General features: G+C 37.1%; 1 protein-coding gene across 1 annotated transcript; it reads right to left on the bottom strand.

The window, feature by feature from the left end:
* Nucleotides 1-1,485: 1,485 nt before the first annotated feature.
* Nucleotides 1,486-17,248, bottom strand: LOC119879306 (ATP-dependent RNA helicase DHX29-like; the record flags this gene model as incomplete). The annotated part of the gene is given in 13 exon segments (XM_038589650.1): nucleotides 1,486-1,810; nucleotides 2,631-2,727; nucleotides 3,780-3,911; nucleotides 4,850-5,152; nucleotides 7,789-7,882; nucleotides 8,314-8,450; nucleotides 12,741-12,965; nucleotides 13,695-13,770; nucleotides 13,861-13,936; nucleotides 13,939-13,988; nucleotides 15,136-15,152; nucleotides 15,154-15,225; nucleotides 17,115-17,248. Coding segments are annotated over 13 exon segments (1,469 nt in total), but the record flags the coding sequence as incomplete, so codon positions are not given.
* Between the last annotated feature and the right edge of the window lie 425 nt (nucleotides 17,249-17,673).

The following is a 17,673-nucleotide window of genomic DNA, read 5'->3' as shown; positions in this document are numbered from 1 at the left end:
AAAAAAAAAATTAAAAAGCTCATTCTTAATAGAGAAGAATGGTTTACAGAGGAATAGGAAGGGGAGAGCATAGTTTGGAGATTACTACAGTGACGTAGGTGAAAGATCATGGCCTGGGTGGGAGTAACAGCTGAGGAGATAGGAGTGAATAGACTTTGAAATAGGGCATTCTGCAAGATTTTAATTTCAGTTGTCTTTTATCTGCTCTCTCCTTTGGTGCTTATCTCCACTCCCACACCTTTAAGTATGACATCTCTGTGGAAGATTCTAACCCGATGGCCCTAATCCTGATGCCACTATTTGACAATTTCAAAGGAATAATGATATTGTTATATTTCAGAAATTTTCATATGGTTCTAGAGCCATCGCACCTCTGCCACTTTGATCTGGGCAAGTTATTTCACTTGTGCCTTAGTTTCCTCATTTGAACAGTGGGGACAATGTACTGCCTACTCAGGGTTGTTCTGAGGAGTAAATGACTGAATACATAAAAGCCATCTGGGCACCAGCTTACATACGTGAGGTGGTGGGAAGCATTAGTTCTGCTGCAGGACTCCGCAATTTCTCTCTCCATATCACAAACTGAACTTCCTCTAGCACCCAAACTAGCTCTTTGATCTCTGACATCTCTAGTTCTGTTAATGGCATTAGCTAGTGACCCCAAACTGCAATCATAGTCGACTCTTTGCTCTCAATTCCATTATCACACTGTAGGCAGAAAGTTAAAATTAGAGATTGCTGCTAAGTAGTATTTTTACTTCTACCTGCAAAGTGAAAGTTACAGATTCTTTTATTTATTAATCAACAAATACTGAATACCTGTTATGAGAATCAAGCAGTTTGGGGCTAGATTCCTATTCTCATCTTTTTTCCTTCAGATAGAATTCCTGCCATTTGGTCTACACAGGACTATTTCTGAAGTTCCTCAACAATTTTGGCTGGAAATGAGGGGAAAATTCCTCTCTGTAATCAAAATGGAGTTTGAAAAGATTCTCAGTCAGTGAAACAACTGAAGCCCCTGAAAAATATTTAAGCATAGTTTACTATCTCAAAGTTCCTGATTTACTAACTTAATTATGGGTATAAAAAATGGTTTAAGGGCATTGATACCAAAGCTTAGGAGTGAGGAAAATGGTGTAAGCTGTCCATCCCAAGGTTATCACTAGCAGTAGCCATTCCTGCCTGTTCTCTAGCAGTACATCTTAATGTGTAGTAAACAGGTAGTATCTATTATTAATACTTATGTAAGTTTTTATTTGGTTATCAAATATTAAACTGACTTCTAAAGTTGTTCCTTTTCACAGAAATTTAATTACAACTGGTTTTGGAGCTCATTTTCTCTTCTGGTCATGGAGGTCTAAACTCTCCAGGTGAGAAGGACTGGTAGAGGATAAGGTGTATGTATACATAGGAATCAAGACCCTAAGTTACAGAGGCTACAGACACAGGCCTTGCCCAGAGGCACATAATGATGAATAAAGCATGGATGATACCAAAGAATTTATTGTAAATGTAGTGGTTAAATACACTGCAAATAATTATCATTAAAAAGGAACTAGAAAATTACACATTTTTAAAGTATGTGCTTTTTCCACCACCTTTAAGTTAGGGCTAGTATACCAACATTTAAGTATTGAAATACTTGAGTGATGGTCCATTTTCACATAATTTCATGACCATATCTTCATCTTTTTTTGTGTGTGTATCCATATCTTCATCTTAATTTTGAAAGCAGTTGAGCATGATGTGAAGTTTCAATTATGATTCTCTGTTTTTATCAGTTCTGTAATGATCTGCAGAATCTTGTCATCTGAATGGAAGGAAAAAAAAAACCCATCAACAAATTCATCACTGGCTGAATTCCCAATGTATACATATGTGAACAGCATTCTTCATTGAAAGATTCTTCTAAATTAGAATACAATACTAATACTAGCAATATTCACTCTAAATCTACAGATGTCCACAAAATAGAATATGTTGCCCTGTAAATATTATTAATTATTGTTATAATTATTTGATACCTACTTTGACAAAAAGTAGGCTAAAGCCCAGAGATGATGCGATGTAACTACTGTCCTTTATAAGGAATTATTTCTTTAAAAATTCCTTTAAGACAGGGTTTCCTAACTTTTCACCTGGCTCAGATATCAGTTGCTCCATGTTTAGTCCAAAGGAAACAAAAACTTAACAGGGAAGGCTCCTGGAGAGGTGTCAATAGGGAAGTGACAGATCTCTCTACACAACAAAAGTATCAAACACCAATTATTTTGACAAACAGAGCAACAGAGGCTACAGTATTTGCTAAGGAGGTTTTGTTACATGCTGGAAACCTCACAGAGAGTCCCTTATAATCAAAGTTTACAATGCTCAGTTTTACCATCCTTTTTTCTGTGAAATGGCCATAAGTTTAGAAGTGAAGCTGAGAAGAAGAAAGAGTAAAAGAATCAGGAGGATAATTAGAATGTGAACAATAAGGCATTGTCTGGGAGTCTGACAGAATTCAGCATAAAATAAATTTTATGAAAATTTTTAATCACATGGACTGTAAGACTTCAGTGTGCTCTAATATAATACTCCAATGTTTAAAAATAGGTGGTTTTCTACTTACATTATAATCAAATACTTACTTTCAAGGGACATCTTAGGATTTTCAAGCTTTTTTCTTAAAACAGAATCAATGAGAACTCTAAGCTGCTTGAAAATTACGGCTATTTTCACAGGGGCCTGGTGAGAGGAGATGACAAATGGGTCAAAGTTAATTCCTGGGAGTGTGAATGTGTTTCAATAAATAAAGGTAAGCATGATACCTCATGATCTGCTTTAGCACATCTTGACTTTAATATAAAATGTTATTAGAAAAATAGAGGCAAATTACTCTCTGTAGCTTCTCTTACAATAACTCTGCAGGAGTAAAGACTGCAATTTTGGGGAAGGAATTAACAGCTTAATGACATGTAATTTACTAACCTTAAAAGTATACTCATAGGTAAGTGTGCAATTCAGTGACTTTTAGTATATTTATGCAGTTGTACAACCATGACCACAATCCAGTTAGATGATTTCTACCACCTTGTCCTCTTGGAGACAGCTGCATCTATTTTTTTTTTTTTTTTTTTTTTTTTTTTTTGCCCTCCCCCTGCTGCATCTATTTTTAAAGTTGTATTTAAGTTTACTTCTCCAGTCTTAGACAAATCATGATAGCATACAGTAACAGAATGTATTAGATCTGTTTAAGCTGGTCAGTGTTGATGGGGTCACAAAGAAATAAGCTTATTGCCCATAGTGATGATTGGTCTAATTTTTCCAGAGAAAAACTTGACCATACTCATTAAAAGCTATCACTCAGTCTATGTCTTCTTATAGGTGGCACAATTGGCAGAAGGAACTTAAGTTTGAGGATCTAATAGTTCTAGGTTTAAGTCTTGCTTGGCCAATAACAATTTAAACTAAGAAAATTATTTAAACTACAGAAGTTAATAATAAGGTTATTAGGTTATTAAATTTGGGATAGTCCATGTATAATTAACTATTGAAGTACACAACACATAGCCAAGTTATTACTGATAATAAATGCAATCTGTAATAGCACTATAATTTGATTATCCTATTTAAACAGATTTAAAACAATATAAGTGAGATAAAATAAGGAAGTCTCCCTCTTTAAAAGTCACATTATAGGAAGAAATTATGCAAATGCCAATAAAATTTTAAAAATCTGCCTCAATAGTACTGCAAGTAGAAAACTTTAATGTTATGAGAGCAGTGGTAGCACGTACCTGAAAATAGATCCAGCCATCAACAGAAAGAAGACGTTCCCGGTGTTGAACTTCGATATCACCACCAAAAAGCAAAACTGGAAAAGGGGTTATTAGGGTAGTTTCCCTCAGATAAACTCGGGTATACCTTACCTGCATAGGAATAAAGAGGGGAAAAAAAAACAACAACAAAAACTTCACAGCCTAAAAATCTAAGAAATTCATTTATGTTCCATGTAAGCATTTTTTATAATTTACTCCTACAAGTTTTGTAAAGCTGCCTTTATATTCTCATATGTGCATAGTCTGCCAACTTTATAATCATCACATTTGCCATCTGTGCAATTACACTATTAAAAGCCACTTTAAAACATTAATTGCAAGGGTGAATTATATACCTTGAACATAAATGAAACTATGAACAAGCAATTTTATAATGCCAATGCTGTAAATTAGCTGCAAAAAAAAAAAACTGTTTCATAGAGTCTGGTTTCTAGACCAATATTCAGCTATGGCCCCTAGTCAATAATTCGTCATGTTTTACATTTAAGTTTTATTAGAGGCTAATGGTTTTATGAGCCAGTGCTTGAAATTATGGATCCTTGTTATTTTACAGCAAGCTGTAAAAGATTTTTTTTAAAATGGTAATCTCTAAATAATTGCTTTTAAATTATCTTGGGTTACATTGTGACTCAAACTGTTGCCAGATCATATAAAGTTCTAATTCCGTATCCCCCTTATTTGGAATGCACATATAACATGTCTTTGTTCTCTGTTGAGGTAGTACCTTTTGGTGAAATCTCTGGGAACTGACACATTACTAAAGAATATCTATTTGCTATAATTGTCTTTATCTCAAGTAGGAAAGATGATGGTCAGAATGGAAACCTTAATATTTTTCTTTCCTTAAGCGAAAGAAATAAAGGACTTTTTTTTTTATGAGAAACTATACACATACAGATTTCAAATATGTACAGAAATAAATAGCTCAATTTGCGAACCAGATATAATACTTGTGGGACACCCTAACTTGTTACAACTGACTTCTAGAAAAATGCCCTGAATAGTGGAATTAAGAATGAGCACTTTACCTTCTCCTGGTATAAGAGCCATCCGTAAGTTTGCAAATCTCGATTTACTGAGGATGGATGTACTTGTGCTTTGCCTTGGGCTGTCTCCACAATGCAAGCCAACTTTTCTGTAACATCAACTGACTTTGTATAGATTATCTTCCCCACGTTGTCATATAGTCCAGCGGCCAGAACAGCTTTAAGAAGGGCAATTTCTTGGAAGGGAAGGGTCTGTGAGGCTCTGTTTTCTTCCCAGTCATTAGATGTTGTGGATGATGAAAATCCTGCTGCCTTAACCAACTTCATTAACTCCTGCTTTACATCCTGGATTGGTTTATGTCAAGAAGAGACAAGATCATTACTGATTAAAATAGAAACATGACAAATAACCCTCTAAATATTATACTGCTGTTTCCTATCAAAATTGATAGGATGCCAAATTATTATTTAGTTAACTACAGCTCAAATAAAACAAGGGAGGAAAAAAAGATCCTGGTAAATCAAGGACTGAAGAGTTACCTATTTCCATATCCCAAGACTTTAGATGTCATAAAACATCTCAAAAATGTGAGAGGAATAAAAGTGTGCCTGAACATATCATATCTGCACTTAATCTAGTTACTTCAGTAGTAGGTCTTATCTCCACTCAATGAAGACAGTCATACAGAGGGCTAACACTGAGGAAGAACTGGAGAGGAATCTTGACCCTGGACTGCAAATACTTTGTCCACTTTGTTCACCTCTGGGAATCTCACCTACACCTTCATTTAATCTAAAATAGTTGCCTATGGGACGCCTGGTTGGCCCAGCGGTTTAGCGCCACCTTCGGCCCAGGGCGTGATCCTGGATTGAGTCCCACATTGGGGTCTCTGCATGGAGCCTGCTTCTCCCTCTGCCTGTGTCTCTGCCTCTCTCTCTCTCTGTCGCTCATGAATAAATAAAAATATTTTAAAATTATTTTTTAATATTTTTAAAAATATTTTATTTATTTATTAGAGATAGAGAGAGAGGCAGAGATACAAGCAGAGGGAGAAGCAGGCTCCATGCAGGGAGCCCGACGTGGGACTTGATCCCGGGTCTCCAGGATCCCGCCCTGGACCAAAGGTGGCGCTAAACCGCTGAGCCACCGGGGCCGCCCTAAATAAAAATCTTAAAAAAAAAAAAAAAAAAAAAAAAATTGCCTAAAATCTTTAACTACCTTTAGGAACTAGGTACCAATCGGCTTAAGCCCTTTAAGATTTCACCCCTATAGGGTGAGCATTTTTCAAAGTAAACAGGATGCAAGCAATTAAATGGGACATTTACATTTAGGATTTCCTTTAGGTTTCTGGTTTGGGGCTTAAGAGACTTTGATTCCAGGTGAGAAAAGGCCAAAGAGCCACAACACCACAGGGTAGGTGAAGAGATAGAAAACACTGCAGTCCAGGGGAGGTGAAGAAAAGGATCACAGAAAGAAGGAGGCAACTTGGCAGTTGGAAGGAAGTGGAGACAAAGGAGTGTTGATTTAGCTCTGTACATCTTGAATCCCAGTGAGTTAGTCCAGAGGTAGCTGTTTATTCAATTTATCCCTTTATCTACTTGTAGAAGGACAATATTGGAGATGTCCCTGCTCTTTTCTCAGCCTTTATTTTCTTTTTCTTTTTTTTTTTTTTTAAAGATTTTATTTATTTATTCATGAGAATACACAGAGAGGAGATAGAGAGAGGCAGAGACACAGGTAGAGGGAGAAGCAGGCTCCATGCAGGGAGCCTGACGAGGGACTTGATCCCGGGTCTCTAGGATCATGTCCTGGGCTGAAGGCGGCGCTAAACCGCTGAGCCACCCGGGCTGCATCTCAGCCTTTATTTTCAATCACACACACACAAAAATGGTTTAAGTTATATGGGAATAAAATAACCTTTTAAAATATGGGCACGGAATAGAGGAATTATGTGAGATACATTATTTTCTGAATACTTTTATAGCATATCTGTAGTAAAAACTGTTGCCTTTAGATGGTGTACTACACACCATTTCCTATGCACAGTGAACATTAATTATTTGCAGAGGAGTTCTGCTTTTTGCTATCACTTGTCTTTATATTTTAACTATATTTGTACTTTCTCTCCTCCAAGAAATAATTCTGGTCCTCAAAAATAGTCAAAATCTAAGTGATGGGGCAGCCCAGGTGGCTCAGTGGTTTAGTGCCGCCTTCAGCTCAGGGTGTGATCCTGGAGACCCGGGATTGAGTCTCAGATCAGGCTCCCTGCATGGAGCCTGCTTCTCCCTCTGCCTGTGTCTCTGCCTCTCTCTCTCTTTCATGAATAAATAAAATCTTAAAAAAAATCTGAGTGATGGGCACAGCTATTAGATTTTCTGTCCCAAAAGTCAGATTTATAAATCTGGTCACCATCAGCCACAGTACAGTATGATGCCTTGGATGCCTTTCCAGAACTATCATCCTACCTAAGTAGCTACCAACTAAGTAGGTGGCCTAATATTTAGGAAAATAAAAAATAATTTCACTAAAAGGAATCAAGGCTCTAAGGAAAAATGACTAGATTCCAAGCCTTGGAAGCATCTTATGATTATTATCTAAAACTGTTAAATGTTATTTTAAATCACTGTGTAATACAAGAAAATTATCTATTGGGAGAAACAACCAAACAAAAAATTACAAATTTTATTTATTTATTCATAGACACAGAGAGAGAGAGGCAGAGACACAGGCAGAGGGAGAAGCAGGTTCCATGCAGGGAGCCTGATGTGGGACTCGATCCTGGGTCTCCAAGATCACCCCCTGGGACTGAAGGTGGCGCTAAACAACTGAGCCACCCAGGCTGCCCCAAATTTTTTAATTCAGTAAATTAAATCTGTACTATGTGTCAAGCACTATCCTAGGCATTTCTTTTTCTAAAAAACCAAACAAACCCTATGAGTCAACCTTATGACTCTGAATTAGGAAACTGTTTTAAACTTACCTCTAGGGTTAACAGTGATGTTCTATTCAGAAAGTTCCTCCGGCAATATGCTATTTCAGACCGATAGCCTCCTTCTTGCCGTGCTTTCTTCCATCTAGGAAAATAAAACGACCAAAGTTCAACATGTTTTCAAACTCTCTCTCTCAGAGGTACTAACTAAAGTAAGCTTTAATTAGTTACTCAAGAGGGGGATCTTAAAAAAAAAAGAGGGGGAATCTTAATTGTTGTAGGAGCTACTAATTGAATTTAAGAATATGCACTGCGATACTGAGATTTTTCTTTTGTGTAGAATAGCAAATTATTAACTCCAAATATGAGATAATATAGGTACAATACAAAGTACATGATTTTTGAATTTTAGAAAGGACTATAAAAGTACGAATCTTTGAAGTAATTATACCTTGACAGATAAAGTAATTAGAATGTAAATCTTACATATATCTTTTTAATGAAAGTCAAAACCATTTTAAAAATAAATAACCTCAGGTCATTGACTTATTGACAACACCCAGATTATTTCTTTACCCTAGGTATGCGTTGTAGATCGTCAGGTGATCTGAATCAGCCATAGCCAAAGCTGATTTTGCAAGATCTGCCTCATCTTTCCGACCAATCGGTGTAGTAAAAGGAGACTTCTCGGTCATCACTGCAGCTAGTGTTGCCTATCCATAAATAACCAAAACATTTATCATTAAAGAGGTATACATGGAAGGATGGTTTGTAAAAGAAAGCACATCATAAAACCATCCCACTTTCAAGTTGAATATTTGTTCTTTTCCAATACCTTTATTGTGTTCTGCAATAGCTAACATTTTAGTTACTTTGGGCTTCATTTTGTGTAATTTTAACAATATATCACTTTTAGACCATACTTACTTACTTTTTAAATTATGTTTCATTTTTATTATTATTTAAAAAGATTTTATTTATTTATTCATGAGAGACAGAGAGGCAGAGGGAGAAGCAGGCTCCCCACAAGGAGCCCAATGTGGGACTCAATCCTGGACACCGGGATCATGCCCTGAGATGAAGGCAGCTGTTCAACCGCTGAGCCATTCAGGCATCCCTTAATTTTATTTAAATTCAATTAATTAACATATAATGTATTATTGGTTTCAGAGGTGGAAGTCAGTGATTTATCAGTCTTATATAATACCCAGTGCTTATTACATCACATGCCCTCCTTAATGTTCATTACCCAGATACTTCCTCCTCCTACACCCATCCCCTCCAGTGACCCTCAGTTTGTTTCCTATGATTAAGAGTCTCTTATGGTTTGTCCCCCTCTGATTTCATTTTATTTTTTCTTCTCTTATGATCCTGTTTTGTTTCTTAAATTCTATACATGAGTGAGATCATATAATTGTTTCTCTAACTTATTTCGCTTAGCATAATATCCTCTAGTTCCATCCACGTCACTGCAAATGGCAAGATTTCATTTTTTGATGGCTGAGTAGTATTCCATTGTGTATAGATCACATCTTCTTTATCCATTTTTTAAAAAAATTTATTTATTTATTCATTCATTCATGACAGAGTGAGAGAGAGAGGCAGACACAGAGGCAGAGAGAGAAGCAGGCTCCATGTAGGGAGCCCGAGGTGGAACTTGATCCCAGGTCTCCAGGATCATACCCTGGGCTGAAGGTGGCGCTAAACCACTGATCCACCTGGGCTGCCCCTCTTTATTCATTCATCTGTCCATAGACATCTGGGCTCTTCCCAGATTTGTATTTTCCTGATGCTGAGTAATGTTGAGCATTTTATCTTCTCCCATTCTGTTGGCTGTCCTTTGACTTTGTCAACTTGTTTCCTTTGCTGTGCCAAAGGTTTTATCCTGATGAAGTCCTAATAGTTCCTGTTTTCCTTGTTTCCCTTGCCTTTGGAGATGTGTCTAGCAAGAAGTTGCTGCAGCCAAGGTCACAGAGGTTGCTCCCTATGTTCTCCTCTATGATTTTGATGGATTCCTGTATCACATTTAGGTCTTTCATTCATTTTGAGTCTATTTTTGTGTATGGTGTGAGGAAATGGTCCAGTTTCATTCTTCTCCATGTGTCTGTCCCAATTTTCCCAACACCATTTGTTGAAGACACCATCTTTTTTCCACTGGATATTCTTTCCTGCTTTGTTGAAGATGAGTTGACCTGCTTTGTTGAAGATGAGTTGACCACAGAGTTGAGGGTCCATTTCTGGGTTCTCTATTCTGTTCCATTGATCTTTGTGTCTGTTTTTGTGCTAGTACCATACTGTCTTGATGATTATAGCTTTGTAACAGAGCTTGAAGTCTAGGATTGTGATGCTATCAGTTCTAGTTTTTTCAATATTCCTTTGGCTATTTGTGGTCTTTTCTGGTTCCATACAAATTTTAGGATTATTTGTTCCAACTTTGTGATGTAAGTTGATGGTATTTTGATAGGGATTGCATTGAATGTATAGATTCCTCTAGGTAGCATAGATATTTTAACATATTTGTTCTTCCAATCCACCAGCATGGAATGTTTTCCTATGTCTTTGTGTCTTCCTCAATTTCTTTCATAAGTGTTCTGTAGTTTTCTGAGTACAGATCTTTTGCCTCTTTGGATAGGTTTATTCCTAGGTTATGGTTTTGGGTGCAACTGTAAATGGGACTGACTCCTTAGTTTCTCTTTCTTCTGTCTTAGTGTATAGAAATGCTGATTGTATTGTGTATAGAAAAGTGTATAGATAGTGTATAGAAAAGACTGATTTCTGTGCATTGATTTTATATCCTGCCATGCTGCTAAACTCCTGTATGAGTTCTAACAATTTTGAGGTAGAGTCTTTGGGTTTTCCATATAGAGTATCAGGTCATATGCAGAGTAAGAGGTTGACTTCTTGCCAATTTGGATGCTTTTTTATTTCTTTTGTGTGATTGCTGAGGCAAGGACTTCTAGTACTACATTGAACAGCAGTGGTGGTAGTGGACATCTCTGCCATGTTCCTGACGTTAGGGGAAAAGTTCTGTTTTCCCCATTGAGAATGATAATCACCATGGGCTCTTTGTAGATGGCTTTTATGATTCTAAGGTATGTTCCCTCTATCCCTACACCACGAAGAGTTTTAATCAAGAAAAGATGCTGTACTTCTTAAAAAAAAAAAAAAAAAAAAAAAAAGAGATGCCTGGGTGGCTCAGCGTTTTGAGCGTCTGCCCTTGGCTCAGGGCGTGATCTGAGGGTCCTGGGATCAAGTCTCGCATCGGGCTCTCTGCATGGAACCTGCTTCTCCCTCTTCCTATGTCTCTGCCTTTGTCTCTCTCATGAATAAACAAATTCTTAAAAAAAAAAAAGATGCTGTACTTTGTCAAATCCTTTTTCTGCATTTATTGAGAGGATCATATGGCTCTTGTCCTTTCTTTTATTAACGTAGTGTACCACATTGACTGATTTGTAGATGCTGAACCACCCTTGCAGCCCAGGAATAAATCCCACTTGGTCGTGGTGAATGATCCTCTTAATGTACTTGTTGGATCCTAACTGGCTAGTATTTTGGTGAGGATTTTGGCATCCATGTCTGTCCGGAATATTGGTCTATAATTCTCCTTTTTGGTGGGGTCTTTGTCTGGTTTGGGGATCAAGGTGATACTGGCGATACTGGCTTCATAGAATGAGTTTGGAAGTTTTCCTTCCACTTTTAGTTTTTGAAGTAGCTTCAGAATAGGTATTAATTCTTTAAACGTTTGGTGGAATTCCCCTGGAAAGCCATCTGGCCCTGAACTCTTGTTGGGAGGTTTTTGAGGACTGCTTCAATATCCTTCCTGGTTTGGGGTCTGTTCAGATTTTCTATTTCTTTGTTTCAATTTTGGTAGTTTATATGTCTCTAGGAATGCATCCATTTCTTCCAGGTTGCCTAATTTGTTGGCATATAGTTGCTTATAGTATGTTTTTATAATTGTATTTCTTCAGTGTTGGTTGTGATCTTTCCTCTTATTTGAGCCCTTTCTCTTTTTTTTTTGGTAAGTCTGGCCAAGGGGTTTATCAATCTTTGAGGAGGTCACATCAGAATCAAAGACAAAAACCTGAGTTTGTGTATAGGGATTTATAGTTTGTCACACAGTTAGAAGCAATCCCAGAACCACAGCTCATCTATCTTGACTTTTAACCTACTCAATTTCCATTGCCTGAAATGCTCTTTAAATAATTTAAAAATAATTTGGAGTGCCTCATGACCCATTTGTGGTTGTTGAAGTTTTTCAGATCAATTATCAGGACAGAGGTTATTTTTTGGACTCAACACAATTTTAGTGAGTATTCCTAATACTAGAGCAACAGACTAGAGTATGTTACACTCTCTTCATTCTATTTTTAAACAGCCTGATTTGTAGTCCCAGAAAAGGCCACAGACTGGTAATACTGGAAAGTTAAAATGATGCAGGTATATGAGCCCCAAGATTCAGAAAGAGGCACAAAATTAGTTAACTCTGAATAATTTGATAAAATAGAAATGCTAGTAATTGCTGGCTCAGAGAGAGAGACAATGTAGAAAAAGAGAAGAAAGAGTTTGATTCTTCATAGAAAAGTCTGTGGAGCTCAAAGCTTTCTAAGAATCATCTACTATAAAGGGGTGCCTGGGTGGCCAGTCGATTGAGCATTGGACACTTGATTTTAGCTCAGGGTCATAGGAACCCCGGTCAGGCTCTGTGCTGGAAGTGATGCCTGCTTAAGATTTTCTCTTTCTGTCCACATCCCCCTCCAGCTTGCTTGATCTCTCAAGGGGGAAAAAAAAATCTATGTATTCAATGAAATATTTCAAGTGGGATTTTTGATAGTAAAAGTCTAGACAAGCCAAACCCATTTACAAAATAGTACCTATGGTAGTATACTTAAGGAATGAATAAATATTACCTTGTATATAACTATAAAAGTTAAAAATTATTTCCAAACTAGTAATTTCTCAGCCCAAATGATAGTTAAAGTGAAGAAGAGCAACATTCATCTTACCACTGGGTCAAGGCAGCCAAATATGGCACCAAATATGAGCATCTTGCCAATCTTGACATTCACAGGCAAAGCTGCAAGGTGTTGGCCCAGTGGTGTCAGTGTAGGCTCATTTAATTCACATGCTCCAATTTTTCGGAGTAAATTCATTGCATTGCTGATTACTTGAAGCTGAGGAGGATCTAAGGCTTTGGAGAGGAAATCTTCAGGAGAACCAAGATTGCATTTCTGCACATTAAAAAAAGAGTGATAAATCAGTATGTTATTAGAAAGAATTGATCAAAGAGATGGTCAAATTGGAACTAAATTCTAAGCAAAGAGACATAAGTATCTGAGTAAGGCTATCTTATTTTTTCTTATAACTGGGAGCGTGTGAGAGACTGTGTATGTGTGTTAAGGATTGGCGTGAGGACGAGATCTTCTAGTCATATTTTTAGTTTCTTCATTCCTGATTTTTGCAAAGTCAAAATCTAAGAACTGAAGGATATTATAGATCTTTCAGACTAGGAAGCCCTTGGTCTAGGTCAGGGTTTCTCAATCTCAGCATTGTTCTTTTGGGCCAGATAATTCTTTAAGGGACTGTGCTGTGCCATATAGAATGTTTAGGGGTAGTCCCTGGCCTCTACCTATAAATGCCCATGTAGCATGGCCTCCTCCTCCCCCCCCAGTTCTGGCAACCAAAATATCTGAAGACATGGCCAAGTGACCCCTAGTGAGCAACATTATTCCCAGTTGAGACCTACTGTTAGTCTATTAAGGGTGAGTGCCTGTGGTAGAATTAAGCACAGTGTGTTACTTATAAAAAGATGGGGGAGGGAGTATTTACTCAAGAGTAAATAAAATCATTGAAAATGTAGAAAACACAGGGTAAGAGAAGTTTAAGTCTTCTGTCTTTTTTTTCTTTTTTAGAAAGGAGTAAAGAATGAGAAAATAGCATTTGAGTCCCTGTGGGATTACCATAATATGAAGACATAATTCCTCCAAAGGCACACGCAAGATTTCTGGGACAGAATAGTCCATAAAGCCTTCAAATCTGAAAAATAATATTAAACACTTCACCTATTATCAGAAATGCCACACTATGACGACTGATGTATCTTTTATTTCCAATGCAGTGTCATACCTTTCTCTTGTGTACATCCGGAAGCAGAAGCCATCTCGGACCCTCCCAGCTCTTCCCTGGCGCTGCAGAGCACTTGCTTACTGACAAACGTCTCAACCAAAGAACTCATCTGACTGCTTTCATGGTACCTGAAGAAAGTTTTAGGAGAGAATGTTCAAAGGACTTAAATAAAATCTGAAAAAAGCTGGAAATAGGTGATTGTTAAAATTACATTGAAGACAGGCTAAAAAAAATCTATCATAATGTGGACCACTATTTTTCAAGTCATGTTTTGTATTTAAGTAATTAGCACTTCACAAATTAAATCTCATACTATCAAAGTAAAAGCTTTAGATACCTCTACAAGGGAAAACCTATTTAACTTAATTTACCCTTTCCCAAATTAATCTTTTTTTTTTTAAATTTTTATTTATTTATGATAGTCACAGATAGAGAGAGAGAGGCAGAGACACAGGCAGAGGGAGAAGCAGGCTCCATGCACCGGGAGCCCGATGTGGGATTCGATCCTGGGTCTCCAGGATCGCGCCCTGGCCAAAGGCAGGCGCCAAACCGCTGCGCCACCCAGGGATCCCATCCCAAATTAATCTGACCATGGAAGGTGTTTTAATGAAATGCCTATCAATTATGCAACAAGATTTCTTTGAAAGAGTTTAATGCCTCTTAGCAGTCATATGCATTGCCAATATTGCTAAAGTTTCCCAATACAGGGAGAGACTACCAAGGTGGTCCTGTCTGTTTTTGCAATACAAACATTAAAATACAAACATTACTATTTATAAAATAGTAATCTTTTTATTAAGATTCAGGTAAGATTACCTATAAAGTGCCCAATTACTATACCAGATACTTCCAATTATGAAAAATACTCATTTTCTCCATTTACATGAGGGGATTGATGATTATACTTACTGGTCTTATTATCACTTACTCAACATTATAGATCAGAGATTTAAATCCAATTTTATTCCAAAACCCATATACTTTGTTATAATCTCATAAATAATGTTTTTATAAATATATTTTACAAATTTACAAAAAATTATGTTCTGAAAACTTTTTCAGAGCAGTTTTCTACAAGTGAGTGGTACACTGGCATTACTTATGGGAAAACTCATGACAGGAAACTTGACATTTACTCATGGTTATTCTGAAGTTTCTTAACAGTTTCTCTGAGACTTTTTATTTTGAATAGAATTAGAACTTTTGGGATTTTCCCCCTATGATTCTATGATTTCTCCTAAGAATACAAGAACCTCAAACCCTTTTCAAACTTACTTATTTTCTTTTGTTCTTTCCGGTATCAATTACAAATACAACATCTGGAATAGTGATACCTGTCTCTGCGATATTTGTTGCTAAAACAATCTGAAAATAAAAAGCCAAAAGATTTAGCTAACAACTTTCAACAGCGTCCCATCATTTAAACTTTAGTTTGAGCTGATGAATTTTAAAAAGTGAATTTCAAAATTATTTACAAAAATTCACCATCTATTTGCTATTACTGGGTAATTTTAACTTGTTATAGTTTTCATCACCTTAGCCTGCCAGTTATAGATTTTTACTTTTTTTTTTTTATAGATTTTATTTATCCATGAGAGACACAGAGAGAGAGAGAGAGGGAGAGGCAGAGACACAGGTGGAGGGAGAAGCAGGCTCCATGCAGGGAGCCCAACATGGGACTCAATCCCGGGTCTCCAGGATCAGGCTCTGGGCCAAAGGTGGCACTAAAACTCTGAGCCACCCGGGCTGCCCCAGATTTTTATTCTAACAAAAATACTGTTCTCCTAATTCTAGTCAGTCATCTTAAAAATGAACTAAGAAGCCTGGGTCAGAGAACAGAGACAGCTCAGCACAACCATTCACAATTACTGGGAAAACAATAGTACATCAGTAAGATAGAAGTGCTTTGGTGCCCTGGCTCTGCTACTTACTAGCTTTGTGACCTCAGCCAAGTCATTTTACTTCAGGTGACTTCAGATACTTCTATTGTAACTTAGGAGGTAGAAATGATGATTTCTTAGATCCATTTCTAGTTTCTAAAATTCTTAATGGTGGTGGCTGAATACTACAGTCTTTTCATTTTCTGTTGAGTCCTTGGAAGTAAAATATTTAGGAAATTCTCCATCAAATGTTCACTTGTGTATTGCTCCATCTCACTCTGTATTTCAGTAGTGAATACTTGTTTTTATTCATTTGACCAAGGAAATATAATCCGGGTTCTAAGACTTAGATGGGACCTAGTGTTCTTTCTACCTCAGTATTCCTTTTTTTTTTTTTTTTTTTTTTTAAAGAGGTTAGAACTCTTTTCTTTAAACTACATCTTAGGGGAAGCCCAAATGTTACAAATCAGAGCAGTGTGAGAACCCAGGCTCTACACTGTGCTCTTTTATCCCCTTCAAAACTCCTGAACTCTTCTTGAGAAACTCTCTGCCAAGCATCTCTTCACTCAGAATCTTGAACAGAGGAGACCATGAAAATACTGAGACTGTTTAATCAGGGATGAATAGCCTAGAGAACAACAAAGAATCCTCACAGAATTTACATAGCTCTTGAGCTCCAACATCTTCATGAAAAGGATGGGAAAAGTAGTGATTCTTCTTTTCACAAGCAAAATGCATGCCACATTTTTAAACTGTCATTCCCCTAAAAGCCTTGTATCTTTTTTTTTAAAGATTTTATTTATTATTCATGAGACAGAGAGAGAGAGAGGCAGAGACACAGGCAGAAGGAGAAGCAGGCTCCATGCAGGGAGCCTGACGTGGGACTCGATCCCGGGTCTCCAGGATCATGCCCTGGGCTGAAGGCAGTGCTAAACCGCTGAGCCACCTGGGCTACCCAAGCCTTATATCTTTAATAATGCAATATAAATAATCAAATACTTAAATTTCACTATTAGTTTCGTTTCTGATTATGTTAATCTACAGAGCATCTGGAGTCTGCCATGCACTCTAAGGCACTTAATAACATTTTAATAACTGTCTTTGATGTTAAAGAGTTGTAACTTTTTTTTTTTTTTTTAAGATTTTCTTTATTTATTCGTGAGAGACACAGAGAGAGAGGCAGAGACACAGGCAGAGGGAGAAGCAGGCTCTATGCAGGGAGCCCGATGCGGGACTCGATCCCGGGTCTCCAGGACCACGCCCTGGGCCGAGGGCAGGCGCTCAACTGCTGTGCCACATAGGCATCCCTAAAGAGTCGTAATATTTTCACAAAATATTCTCAGATCACACATAAATTTGCTGCACTGAATTTACCTTCCTGACTCCAGGAGGAGGAAGTGTGAATGCTGCAGCTTGATCTTGAGTTGAAAGAATAGAATGCAGAGCTATCACTTTATATCTGAAAGTTAAAATCATAGTTCTTAGCAAGAGTTTCTCTTTAGAAGACACTGCAAAGAATAACAAAATTTATTTGCAAATAGCAATTAAAAATTTTTTTATTATGAAAAATTTTAAACACAAAAGCTCTGAAAACGATACAATGAAACCACATATACTCATCAAAGAAAAAATACTTAAGACGAATTTATATGGAATATAGGGTTTAAAGAATTTTTAAAAATCTGCTTGGATATGATAACAGTGACAGCAGTAATGAACTGTATCAGGACAAATATACTAAACAGCCACTTCCATATGTCTGGATGATAAAATGCAACCTGTAAGGGTTTGGCGCTGTCCACTGGGTTGGGGAGGGGAGTCACCATCTTATTCTCAACCACAGGATTCCCTCTGCTTACTCATATTAAGAACACAGAACAAAGCAGAATACCTAAAATTTTTAGTACATTAAGTGCTAGAATAGAAATGTAAA

The sequence above is a fragment of the Canis lupus genome, unplaced genomic scaffold (genome assembly GCF_011100685.1).
Source record: "Canis lupus familiaris isolate Mischka breed German Shepherd unplaced genomic scaffold, alternate assembly UU_Cfam_GSD_1.0 chrUn_S591H753, whole genome shotgun sequence".
Taxonomy (NCBI): domain Eukaryota; kingdom Metazoa; phylum Chordata; class Mammalia; order Carnivora; family Canidae; genus Canis; species Canis lupus.
This window is presented reverse-complemented; position numbering and strand designations above follow the sequence as displayed.